At 46.0% G+C, this 13577-nt stretch overlaps 1 protein-coding gene across 3 annotated transcripts in view; it reads left to right on the top strand.

The window, feature by feature from the left end:
- The window catches only part of CLDN2 (claudin 2), a 30781-nt gene extending 22500 nt beyond the window's left edge, over positions 1 to 8281 (top strand). For 2 of the 3 annotated variants that reach the window (XM_008072858.1, XM_008072859.1), the window contains exon 2: positions 6756 to 8281. In XM_008072858.1, the coding sequence (XP_008071049.1) occupies positions 6928 to 7620 (693 nt within the window). In that variant the 5' untranslated portion in view covers positions 6756 to 6927 and the 3' untranslated portion in view covers positions 7621 to 8281. Of the gene's footprint in view, positions 1 to 324; positions 514 to 6755 lie in introns of those variants that run through there. The other variant, XM_021706347.1, reaches the window with a different exon arrangement.
- The last annotated feature ends 5296 nt before the right edge of the window (positions 8282 to 13577 follow it).

Here is a 13577-nt window from a genome sequence, read left to right as displayed (position 1 = left end):
TTAGCTAACTAGCTAGCTAGCTGTTTCATCCAACTGAGTTAACTCGTTAGCTACCTAGATAGCAAGCATACTCACCCAGTGTCCTCAACCCTTTTCCTAACTAGCTTGGTAACTGACTCAACGAGTTGACTTAATCCAATAGTTGCCTAGTTAACTAGGGGTTTCAGCCTAGAGACAACCCATAAGCTCACTAACTAGATAGGTGTATTCACCCACACACACACACACACACACACACACACACACACACACACACAACCCACCAAACCTTTTTTTTTTTTTTTTTAAGTATCTCAATCTTTCCCAGCCTCCAGGGGTTTAATTCTGATCTGTAATAAGTCTTTGACCCAAGGCTCAGATTTGCAGATGGATTTTGCAAAGCTGTGGTTAACAATTAGAAATCCTTTATCACCTCAGCCCGTGGCCCCTTGTACTTTGCTCCCCTCCCTCAGGATCCCTTTCTTCCTCTTCAGGGGCATCTCTCCCTTCAAGACTCTGCAAAAGAACTACTCTGTAAGTATCTCAATCCTGATTTAGTTGCTTTTAAATTCACTAGGTGGGCACTTTTCCTTCCTAGTTGTTATCTATTTAGCCCATGGTGGAGCCAGGCTGAGCCACCCTGGATTTCTGAACAAAGGATACTGGGGTGGGAGGTTGGAGAATTCCGGTGACACTGGGTTGGTTGTATTTGTTTCTTTGAAGCTATCAAAAAAGATTCCACTCTTTAAAACTACAGGGCCAGAGGAAGCACTCTTCAAATAAAGTAATTTCTGGCTGGGGCTTTTGGGGGCAAAAGGACCGGGATAAAAATGGGAGGAAAGGAGTCACTGGTTTATCTGTCTGCCTAACTCGGGGGTGGGGAGCTGAGGAGGGCCAGACGGGTGCTCTCTCACTCCTCGACATGAAGTCTCAGGAAGGCAGCAGAAGGTAGGTTCCTGAGGAAAGTAATCAGGTCTCCCCTTGAAGCCCTTAAATGACTCTCTCCCACTAGTCTACAAATCTGTCATTAGAAATTCCTTCTTTGGTCTGAGGCATGATTCTCTTCATGCACCCTCCTTGAAAATGGAGTTGAAACCATAACATTCACAGCACTTCTAGCTGGGGAGATTTTAGGTGATTTTTGTTTTCTAAATCCTGCCTTTCTGTGTTTTCCAGTGTTCCAAAGTGATAATGCTTTGCTTTGATGGTTAGGACAAAAATAAACTTCTTTTTAAAACAAAATAATTAGAAAGTCTCTCAATCCAGTTGCAATTCTCTGAGCATCAACTGATGCAGAATGAAAGGTGAACTGCTCCAAGGACAAATGTTCCAGAAAGTAGGGCCTCAAAGGAATGGCTTGCCACCTACTAGAGCCCTTGGCAGCTGGGGCTGAGGTTCAGAGAGGGGGGCAAGTATCTTAGTTCTCTGAAGAGAAGTGAGATTAAGGGATGGAGAAATGAATTTGACTGACAGAAGAGGGCTCTGGTGGCTTCTATTACCTCCAGGAGGCCACACTAGGTCCTTTCTTGAGCCTAAGAACCCCATGACCTCTCCCATGCAGCCTTATGAGGGTGCCCCCAGAGAAGGGATATCATCTGCAAGACTCTTGGGGCAAGAGATGGGGAAAATAGCAGAGCAGGAGCTGCTGTCAGTCTTGACCCTCCTAATCCTCTCCTGCAGCTCAATCTTCTTCCTGAAGGAAGATTTGGGAAGGATCCTAAGTGAAACCTTCCTGTCCAGCCCTTGGACCAAGGAGTATGTTGACTCATGCCCAGAAGACAAATTCAGTTGGCAAGGCCTAGGGTTCTCTGTACCTCCAGAGCAGCCAGTGCTTAGCTTCTAGGAGAATCCCTCATAGAGAAGTTTATTGTAAAGCTGCCTGCTGCTAATAACAGCTCTTCAGCCTTCTGTATTTGTCAAAGTGGCTTCCTGTCCCCATTACCTTATTTGAGACTCATAACCCTGGAAATGAGCAAACTAAGGCCTAGAAAAGTTAAGGACTTCCTCAACAGGTTCCAGGCAGAACTACGACAAGAAACCCTTTTGATCCTCATGCTAGGAGCCTTTATCTATACCCTGTCTGTCCTAGTCTCAACTGCTCATCAGGCAAACAAAAAAACAAAAACCTGGCTGAATCTAGCCTGGTTCACCACCCAACCACTTGCCATTGGTTGACCCTGTCTTCCTGACCCTAGCTGAAAGCAAACCCTCCCATGGGGTCATTCAAATGAGCTCCAACAACTTGTTCTTCCTGCTGCCCAGTTATGCCAAGTCAGACTCTCTAGAGATTCCAAGCCTCAGTGATAGCATTTTATTGACTCTACTCTCACTCTGCCTCAAAATACTTCCCTACTTCTACTTAGCCAGGACTGTCTCTGGGGAGAGGTGCTCCTCTCAGGAGCACTGTTGATGCCCATGGGAAACTCGAGCTTGGTTCTTCTGCTGCCATCTCAGGAAGGCTGAAACAGAAGCTGCTCCTCTGGGAGGCAGCAGGTCTTTCCCTTGAAAACCTCAAGACATTTCACCAACTCTTACCTAAAGCTCAGATACCAGCAGAAGGAACAAAGGAAAAGTATTTAAACCAGGCTGGGTAAGAAGAGGGAAGTGCCCAAGGACAGTTTCAAAAGAGAGAATGAATCCTGAAGGATGACTAGCAACTTTCCAACCAAATGGTGGATAGTAGAACAGCTTCTCTAAGGGCTTGGAGATAGAGACAAAGGAAAATTCAGAGAAATTAAAGTGCTTAGTTACGACTGGATCATGTGTGTATGTGCAGGAGAATAACACATGAGACTGGAGGCTAGCAGGGAGCAATGAGGCTACAGAGAAAAGCAGGGTTCAGACAATAGTGGGCTTTCCTGGATTCTTGGCCTGGAGAGTTAGAATTTGATCCTGAAGGCACAAAAGAGCTCCTGGAGCTTTTTAAGTATGGCAAAGGATGAGATGACAGTCATGATCTGATTTCCACTTTAGAAAGATGCACTACTGGATGGGTCATTGATTGCAGGAATGGGGCAGAAGTAGAAAGAGGAAGACCAATTTGAGGTACCTAAGAGATTTCCTAATGGAGAAGAAAAGATGGCTGTATGGTCTTAAGGTTTGGGCAGTGGAGATGAAAAGTGGATGGACTCATAGTTTGTTTTTAAGGTAGATTTGACAGGACTCCATAATTAATTATATATCCAAAAAAGGTGATGAACCAAGGATTACTGGCTTGAGTTATTGGGGATAGGGAACACTATATGAGGAGTAGTTTGAGGGTGAGGAGAGAAGAGGACAGATGACGTCAGCTTTGCAAATGTTGAATTTGAGATGCCATTAAGATATTCAGGTGGAGCCATTCCAAATGCAGTTGACAAATCTTGAGTTCAGGAGAGAGATCTATGGCACAGGTATGGATTCAGAGTCACTGGCATGGAGACAAAATAGATGAGATCACCCATGTAAAGTGCAAAGAATAAGAAAAGCAGTCTAGATGAAGCCTTGGGGTTGGAGGAATAGTTAGATTTAAAGAGTGGGCAGAGGAAGAGGAACTTATAAAGGACCTAGAAGAATCATTTTGAGGAGTAGGGAAAACAGTGGTGCTACAGAAAATAAGGAAGAAGACAGTTTTATGAAGAAGAGGAACACGATGAGATGACAGAGAGATAATCTCCCTCCCCACCACTCATCAAATGTTTATTAGCTCCTGTTCTGCACTACTTTGTATCAACATTTGCATTATCATAGTCAACACTGGTGAACAGAATTGACTATCAACCATACGCCCAATTCTGCAGAGGCACAATAGAAGTATTTTGTTTGTTTGTTTTTGGAGACCTGGTCTCACTCTGTCACTCTGGCTGGAGTTTAGTAGTGTGAACATAGCTCACTGTAGCCTTAAATTCCTGAACTCAAGTGATCCTCCTGCTTCAGCCTCCCCAGTAGCTGAGACTACAGGCACATGCCACCACACCTGGCTATTTATTTTTATTTTTTTAGAGACAGGTCTTGCTATGTAGCCCAGGCTGGTCACAAACTCCTGCCCTCAAGTGATCCTCCTGCCTTGGCCTCCTAAGTAGTTAGGACTACAGGTGTGTGCCACCATGCCTGGACCAAAAGTTTAACATATGTTTTTTCATCCTCAAATTGTTTAGAATTTGGTTGAAGAGACAAAATATTCAACAAATGCATAGATAGATGATAGATAGATAGATAGATAGATAGATAGATAGATAGATAGATAGATAGACAGATAGATAGATGGATAATGGTGAAACTCTACTCTCTGTCCCTGTGTCTCTGTCTCTGTCTCTCTCTCTTGCTCTCTCTCTCTCCCTCCCTCCCTCCTTTCCTTTACCTCTTTCTTCCTCTGATCCTCCGTCCTCTTCTCAGTCTTCTTTCCCAATGTTGGGCAGCACTTTTCTGACCCTTACATTCAAGTATCATTGACTCATTTAGGAAGTCCCTATCTTATAGTCATATGGAGACCCTCAAGCCTCTTGACTGCTTGTATTAACTCATTAAGAAGACATATTCGGAAATGCTGCTCTGGGTTAAGCACTATGTGAGGCACATAAGACACAGAGTTAAATAAGGTAGAATGACTGCTCTCAAGTAGCTCCCATACTGATGGGGATGAATAAGAGTTTAAAGAGGAAATTGCAATATAGTGCAAAGAGTACTATCTCTATCTCAGTGTTGTCGTCTATACAATAGGGATTATTAGTACCTACCACAAAAAAAAAATCTTGTGATGATTAAACGAGTTAACACATGTAAAGTGCTTATCATGGTCACATAACAAACACTAGATAAGTGTTGCTATTATTATTGTTACTATCACTATGATAGAAGTAATAAACACAAGATGCTGAAAGAACACTTGACCCAGGCTAGAGTAAGAGACATCTGAGCTGAGTCCTAAAAGAGGAGAAGGCACTGAACATAGGAAGAAGAATTCAGGACATTCCACTTAGAACAGCTTGTTCTCAGATTTGGGAGCACAAGATCACATGACATGACTGAGGAACTGAAAGTAATTTAGTTCAGCAAGAATATAGGGTACGAGAAGGAGAATGGCAAGAGATGAAGCTTGAGAGGTCATGGAGTACAAAAAGTTTGGACTTGATCCTTTAGCCAATGGGGAGCCATTGGGATGTTTTATGTAGAGTAGTGACATGATCAAATTAATGTGTTGAAAGATCACCTTGGCAACAGTCTGAAGAAGGAATTGAAACTAAGACCAGTTAGGAAGCTGTTGCTATACTCAAGGTGAGAGAGAATGATGAAAACCTGGACCAGGAAAGTAATGGAAATGGAGAGAATGGAGCCATAGATTTGAAGTATATTCAAGAGGTAGAACTGATGGGACAAAGTAACTGTAGGATGCAGGAGATAATGCAAGAAAGGTGACAAGGATTTTGGTCCAGCACAAGGGGATAGATAGAGGTATCAGTCATTGACCACAGAGCATCCAGAAAAGAATTGTTTGGTGAAAGGTACAATGAAAGAGGCAATGTTCTTATGGGTATGTCGAATTTGAGGCGCCTATATTTCCGTGTGGACATTTTGACTAGGTGATTGCTCTGCCAATCTTGAAGCTCAGGAGGGTCCAGGTTGAAAATTCAGATTGGGAGAGCCAGTGGATGGGTAGCAGATTAAATTCTGTGGGCAGATGAGTTTGCTCAGAGACAGTGTTGAGTGAGAAAAGGATGGACTTCTGAGGAACACTCACATTTAAGAGATGAATAGGAAAAGAAAAATATTGAAAAAGACTAAAATGAAATAGCCAGATTATTATAATGGGTTGAAAAATTAGTGAGTTGGAGGGTCATGTAGAGAATGGGGAGAAAGGTGTGCCCTAGACTCTTAGTATCCTGAACCTTGGCAAGAGTAGAGGTCCTTGGACACTGCAAAAATCCTGTACAGCTCTGAGATTCCAAAGGATTGGCTCAGATGCCTGCCTCTTACAAAGTCCCCTGCTCTAGAGCAGCTACGCTTTCCTCTGTCTGCCCTAGTGCCCCATACAGATAGCCCAGGGAATTTCAGGACTCCCTCCAGACCCTGGAACCTTTGTTCCAGGGTGCTCCTTCATCATCTGAAAGACTGATGGTGAAGGTATCTATTAGGACTAGTGGGAGCATCTACTAGGAGACCAGGTATGAAATATCTGTGTGTGTTATACATTCAGAAGGGTCTTAGCTAGCTTTCAGAGGGGGGTTTGGACAGGGCTGGGAGGATCTGAATTCTCAGAGAATGGACAGAAGGCTTTGTTGCCTGCCCCAATCTGCCCTGGATAACATTTTCACTATGGGCAGGATAATCCAGGGCTAGGTCACTATTCTCTAGGCCCCTGGAGATTCAAGAAACCTCTAACAAGATAGAGTCCAAAGCTATATTCTAGGACCTGTTCTTCCTGATGTAGTCCCCTGAAGTTTGACCTCAGTCTGCAATTGAGGGGCCCTGTGGCACTGTTGCTTGGCAATGTGTTAAACAGTAGGCCTTAGAGACCAGCACTTAAATTAATACAGCCACCACAACTGCCACTGCCATCACTACCTTCCTGGAAAGTAGCCACCTGTCTGACCCCTGATTTTGTCTAGCTGCCAGTATAAGACATGTGCCTACGCAGGAGGCGATGACATTTTGGCTCCATGTTCAAAGTTTTTGTTTTTTTTTCCCCTTTCTCATGTGTTATTTCCAAAGATAACAAAGGTCAAAAGGCATTCAGCATTTTCTGGTTTCTCATAAGCTTCTGGTCAATATTTAATCTGGTTTATGGATTTTTTTTTTAGGTCTTCTAGATGCCTTCTTGAGCCTGCGTGTGGCCACCCACAGACACTTTAAGGAGTCAACCTGGCAGAGACACTGTGAGATGAGGAATTAAAGCCTAGATCCAAGGAGCAATAGCTGAAGCCAGAAGACAAGAAAGTGGGTCCTGAAGACGCTTCTACTGAGAGGTCTACCATGGCCTCTCTTGGCCTCCAACTTGTGGGCTACATTCTAGGCCTCCTGGGGCTGTTGGGCACACTGGTTGCCATGCTGCTCCCCAGCTGGCGAACAAGTTCTTATGTTGGTGCCAGCATTGTGACGGCAGTTGGCTTCTCCAAGGGCCTCTGGATGGAGTGTGCCACACACAGCACAGGCATCACCCAGTGTGACATCTACAGTACTCTTTTAGGCTTGCCCGCCGACATCCAGGCTGCCCAGGCCATGATGGTGACGTCCAGTGCAATCTCCTCACTGGCCTGCATTATCTCTGTGGTGGGCATGAGATGCACAGTCTTCTGTCAGGAATCCCGAGCCAAAGACAGAGTGGCAGTAGTGGGCGGCGTCTTCTTCATCCTTGGAGGCCTCCTGGGCTTCATTCCTGTTGTCTGGAATCTTCACGGGATCCTGCGGGACTTCTACTCACCACTGGTGCCTGACAGCATGAAATTTGAGATTGGAGAGGCTCTTTACTTGGGCATTATTTCCTCCCTGTTCTCAATGGTAGCTGGAATAATCCTCTGCTTTTCCTGCCCATTCCAGAGAAATCGCTCCAACTACTATGATGCCTACCAAGCCCAGCCTCTTGCCACTAGGAGCTCTCCAAGGCCTGGTCAACCTCCCAAAGTCAAGAGTGAGTTCAACTCCTACAGCCTGACAGGGTATGTGTGAAGAACCAGGGGCCAGAGCTGGGGGGTGGCTGGGTCTGTGAAAACCAGTGGACAGACCCCCCAGGGCCACAGATGAGGGACATTGCCACTGGATTGTGTCAGAAGGTGCTGCTGAGGATAGACTGACTTTGGCCATTGGATTGAGCGAAGGCAGAAACAGGAGCTAGTGTGACTGTATGTAGGTTGAATTGCCAAGGATGCTCGCCACGCCAGTCTTTCTGTTTCCCTCACCTTGTCCTCTCCCATCCTGAGTCCCCAACCCTCAATTTGGTACCCCACTCCCCTACCTTTAGCTCGACCCTAGAGGCTCCCTTCACCCTTTGGTTTACCTGGGAATTCATCCCAAAACCCACTAATCACATCCCACTGACCCTCTATGATCAAAGACCCTCTCCCTCTGGCTGAGGTTGGCACTTAGCTCACTGTTGGGGATAGGGAGAAGGATAAGTGGTGGCTTTTATGGGCATAGTTCTAACCTCCTTCTTAAGCCTCTCTTCAAAGAAACTGATTGATCAGTAATAGGCCCTGGAACCTCCATCCCACTCTTGTTATGACTCCACAGTGTCCAGACTGGTTTGTGCATGAACTGAAATAAAGCCATCGCATGGTATCCAGGGAATAGAAAGCAACTGGGTGCAGGATGAGAAAATGGGAAGGCATCCCAGTATCAAAAAGTAGACCAGGACTATTTTCCAGGGCATTTCCCAGAATTCCCTCACATTTGTGGGTCGGGGATCAAGTCTGCGGCTTGAGGAATGCACAAGGAAAGAAGATATGGTGAAAACTCAGGTGGCAGCAGACTGACTCCACTGAGGAATTGCCTCAGAAGTTGCAGTCCCAACTTCCGCTGAGACCCCTTCCTCCCTCTGGGATGCCTGACCTGGCCTTCTGCTGAAACCACAAGGTTAAGGGCCCTAGGCAATGGTTTCCTTAGGAATAGTAAACCAGTTTTTCTAGAGACAGCCCTTGTCTGGGGAATGACAGCATGAGTGCTGTGGAGTACTGAGGAAGATACCACTCCTCGATGTGGCTGGGAAAGAATAAGAACTTTGGTATCTAAGAAGTTGCATGGGCATGTGTGGTGGCTCCAATGGGTGTTTCTACTGTGTCAGAAAAAGGCAGCCCAACCCCCAGAGTCGTCAGGCCTATTGGAAAATCAGCCCCAAAGATTGAGATCAGGCCCCCTGGGATCTACCCACAGAGTGCTAAAGAGTCTCTGAAAGACTGAAAGACCACAGCACCAAACGGGCCCCTTCTCATTCTCCCCACCATCCATCAGAAGATATTCCAGAGTTGCTAGAGGACATCCAAGGGCTCCAGCGTGGCACATTCATGTCCAAGGTCTGAGTGATAGCTGAGCCGCTGCCTGGGATTACAGTCAGGGTGGAAGAGTAGAGAATGGTTCTCAGGAAGACAGTTCCATCTCTGAAATCTGAAAACCAACCGTTCCCCCTGGAGTGGGAGTAGGGGCCATAAACCGAAGACATTTTTCTTTGCCAACTTAGGCATGAGCAGCTTCTGAAAACTCCAGTACACTCCCACAAGCCTGTATCAGTAGAAGGTGCCCATTTATCATGCCTAACATGCCTTTCCTGTATCCACATTCTTGCCTATATTCCCGCTGTTATCCCAGCCTGGAAGGCCTCCTCACCTTAGTCAAGTCCTCCTTATGTTTGGAGCACTTGTTCAGAGTCACCTTCCTTATTGAGCGTTCTCTGACCACTCCGTTCCTCCCCTACCCCTCCCTCCTCCAACCCTCAATATATAAAATTGCTTCTTGATGCTTATTATTCACAACTTTTGATTGATAGTTACCTTTTCATGTGTGTGTCTGATCTCACAAGTATATTGTAAATTCTTGGAGGGCAGGGGTCATATCTTAGACTTCTCTGTATCATCCAGACTATCTGTAACAGTGCTGGGCACACAGTAGGTGATCAATAAACACTTGTTGATTGAGTAACTGTTTTATTGATTAAAAGGGATCCAGACAGGGCAGGTAAGACTGGAGGGATTTGGACTAAAGGGAGGGAGGTTGGGTGGAAGCTGGCCTTTCTCTCCACAGGGTGGATAGAAAATTCTAGACTTTACTGGAAACAATTAGAAAGCATAACAATCCCGCTCCTCAAGGGAACTCTAACCTCTTTACCTTGTCCAGGGCCCTTCCCTTTTCACAATTGTTTCATTTAAGTTATTTGCTAAATTATTATGTTTTGTATTCTTTTCATTCTCTGAACCACTATTAAGGAAAGGTGAAATAGATCTGATTGTCTCCATTTGGCAGATGGGGAAACTAAGGCCCATACAAGTATAGATTTTCCCAGGGCTACACAGCTGGTGTTAGTTCCCCAGTCTCCTGACTCCCCAAATAGGATCCTACTGATTCAGTATTACTCACATCCAATAGGAAGAGCCATCTGGAGGTCCACAATCTGCCTGGGGAAAGTAACTTATGGCCAGTCAGATAACAATGAGGGTGCACAGGGAAAGGACTCCCATGAGGGTGACCTGGGAAAACAGGACCAATTCACCAAGTACACACCTGGAACTACCCCTCTTGCCATGCTGGCCAGTAGGCCAGCTTGGGGCCAGACGGCTGTCCCACCAGGGTGATGCTTACATTTGAATAAGACACGGCACCTCAGTTCCAATTCCTCTAACTCTGAAGATGTGGGAGTTTGAGAGGCCGGTGATTTGGCCCTGTTCTAACTTCACTGGGCATTAACAAAGCCTCTTTCATAAGAGTATTAACTGTGGCAACACTGACAATAATGGGTCCCCCTACAGGATTCAGCTTAACCAGTCCCTGGACCTAGAGGGTCTGAGCACATAGGAGCCTGTTATACTCGATACTACACTTGTACTTCTGAAGTGGGCCTTCTTTGTTGTACAGGCTAAAATCCCAGCATCCAAACCTATTTAGAGGGAATAGCAGCAGCAGGACAAGCAGAGAGAGAGAGAGGGCTCTCTGGACAGAAGCTTGACAAGGGGTCATGTCTCTGGTCTGACAGTAAGAACCCTAGAGCCCTTGACTGAGGGAAACTGGAGGTTGGAAAATAGGATTGCGTTGCTGGCTCTGCTGTGCTGAGTGGGCATCAATCAGGTATAGGGTCTGATGACCTACCATCTGGCTGCCAAAGTACTTTCAGATCCACTGATTTCACTGCATCTTTTAAATACCCCAGTGAAGCAGGTCTCTACAGGAGACAAAATAGAGACCCAGAGAGGTGGGTTAATTTCAAATTACAGAGTGTCACAGTCTGAACATAAGCTTGGGAACTCTTTGGAGCAATGTGGACCCAGGATTCTGGTCTCAAGAGGTGTATGAGGGCATGTTGCTCTTCAAACTCCTTCAGCCTTCATGTCCCTGTCTGCTACAGGAATATAAGGACCTTTGAGGAAAATGGGCACAAGCTTACCTTCAACTTAGAATGAGACTGGCCTGGAGGGGTTCTCCTACCTTGGTTAATCTGGGAAGTTTCAGCAGGAGTTAGAAGTTCATCTTCAACTAAAAAAGCCAGGGAAGATCTAACAAAGAGCAACTGTTCCCTTTGGTTGGTTGAGTAAGAAAGGCTTTGCTCTAAGTAGTTTCCTAGAAATCTTCCTGAGCTCTGGTTCCAAGGCAAACATTTTTCAGCTTCACCTCATTGCCTTCCCTCATAAAGTAATTTAGATTAGTCATAGACCTAGGGGATAGTGAAGGCCATTGTGTCTATGCTCCAGCCTCATGGCTCTGACCCTTGCACAAGAAGAAATATTTCTGCCCTCCCTCATTCCTCTGATAATGATGTGACTCATATTTTCTCCCCTGTGAAGCCCTAGTGACCTACTGCTATGGGATCATTAATGGGGGTGAAAGACTAAGACTGGCTTCTTAGCGGAAAAGTAAGCTCCACCTTTCTGAGAGACCTTCATCCAGCCAAACAGCCAAGCAGCCATCTTGCAGCCAGCCCACACTAACTGAACTCTTACTGTGTCAGGCGATATGCTAACGGCTTTGAGGGTGACAAGGGTGAACAAAGTAAAGTCTGTGCCTTGTAGAAGCTGACAGCTAATCTAGAGGAGATAAGACACACACATCTGTGGTACAAAGCAAAATGCAGACTGTCCTATGAGAGACAAGAAAAAAGAGACATAAATAGGGGTGTCAAGGACTGAGAAAAATAGTAACGTAAGGCCTCTTAAGTTCCACTCCATGTGAAATGAGGGCCTGGTACTTCATGAGCTTCCGGGGGAAGGATGATCATAAGAAACTGCAGCTGAAGGGCTGTGGAAAACTGAGAAAGAGGCTGAGAGCAGTGCTAAGAAGGTAACAGGGGCCAGGCACGGTGGCTCACACCTATAATCTCAGCACTTTGGAGGCTGGGGCAGGAGGATTGCTTAAGCCCAGGAGTTTGAGACCAGCCTAGGCAACATAGTAAGCCCTTGTCTCTACAAAAAATGCAAACATTAATTGGGTGTGGTGGTAGCACATCTGTATTCCCAACTACTCAAGATGCTGAGGTGGGAGGATCATCTGATCCCAGGAGGTTGAGACTGTGATGAGGAGGGATCATGCCACTGCACTCACTGCAGTTTGGGAAACAGAGTGAGACCCTGTCTCAAAAAGAAAACAAACCAAACAAACAAAAAACAAAGACAGGAAGAATAATATATACTGCACAGCTAACCAGAACCCTTGTGAATTTGCTTCATAGGACCCCTAAGAGGCTCCGAGAGAGGGAGTGACCCTGGAGTTCAGTCTCTTCTTCTTCATCTCCTTCCCTTGGGCAGGAACTTGCTGAGGGCAGCAGAGGCAGTACCCATGCAAGTAGCCAGGGGCTTTTGGTTCTGGACTAGAGGAGAAACACAGGCATGGGGGAAGGGAGAGAGGGGAGAGGAGAGCGTAGTGCTAAAGGAAGGCAATGAGGCCTTTCAGGGCCAACTGTTACCTCCCACTCAGCCCTGGGCCCATGGACAGGGGATTATTTCGTGCCTGCAGCCACCCACTCTGGGACACAGAGGCCCAAGCTGGGAAGTGCATGTGCTCCTCCTCAGCTGGCTGAAGCCTGGCCTTCGCCCAGATTGGTCTCCCTGCCCAAGCGGCTCCGGCTTTGATGAGAGATTCTATTATCTCAAGAGAGAAAAGAACCTCAAACAGGAAGTCCAGCAGGTTATCTCTCTCTTCTGTCCTAAGTGGTGGCTCACTATATACTGCGATGTGATCACTGATAAAATATTAACAGGCTGCTATCAGGCACAGTGACACAGTGGCTATAATCTGACCACCTCCTCCCACCCACAACCCACCACTTTCCTGGGAATTGCAGTCCAGGAATTCTTAGTTCATTCTCACCTACAATTTCCTGCTCTGGGCCTCATTGCTACAGAAGACAAGCAGAAGTGTCTTAGAGCTTGACAAAGCAGGAGGCCACCATGCAAGGGCACACCACCAGGTCCATTTTAGGAGAGAGCTGCTGCTCTCCTGTCTTCCCTTAAGTCCCATTCTGCAAGAATAGCAGCCTCACTGCTTTACAAGTCACTTCCTGGTGTGTGTGTGTCGGGGGGAGGTAGGCCTTGAAGAACTTACTGTTTGCAAATGCTCATGACTTTGCAAAGATAACATTGAAGATGCTCACGAGCTTTTAAAAAGATAATAGGGAGTATGACGGGATGCGAAATGAGACACCAAATGAGGACCAATGTAGCAGGTGAGCCAGCACTTGAGTGGCATCTCCTATTCTCCAACACTGTTTACAAAGTCTGATATTTGACAAAGTTCTGTGTGCGCTGCTCAGGAGAAAGGCCAGTTACACCAAAAGTACAAAGAAAAGATGCTCTTTGCAACCTTTTCATCTGAATTTATTTCTGGAATTACCCAATGAGATGCAAGAGGATGGATCAGCATTCCCCACAAGGGACTTATGATATTGTGAAGACTCTACCCCCTTGGTTTAAAGGCAATGAATGCCTTGGTTA

This window comes from Carlito syrichta, unplaced genomic scaffold (assembly GCF_000164805.1).
Source record: "Carlito syrichta isolate Samal-C Ts95f unplaced genomic scaffold, Tarsius_syrichta-2.0.1 Scaffold315473, whole genome shotgun sequence".
NCBI lineage: Eukaryota > Metazoa > Chordata > Mammalia > Primates > Tarsiidae > Carlito > Carlito syrichta.
The sequence above is the reverse complement of the archived record's forward strand: the minus strand, read 5'-3'. Positions and strand labels throughout refer to the sequence as shown.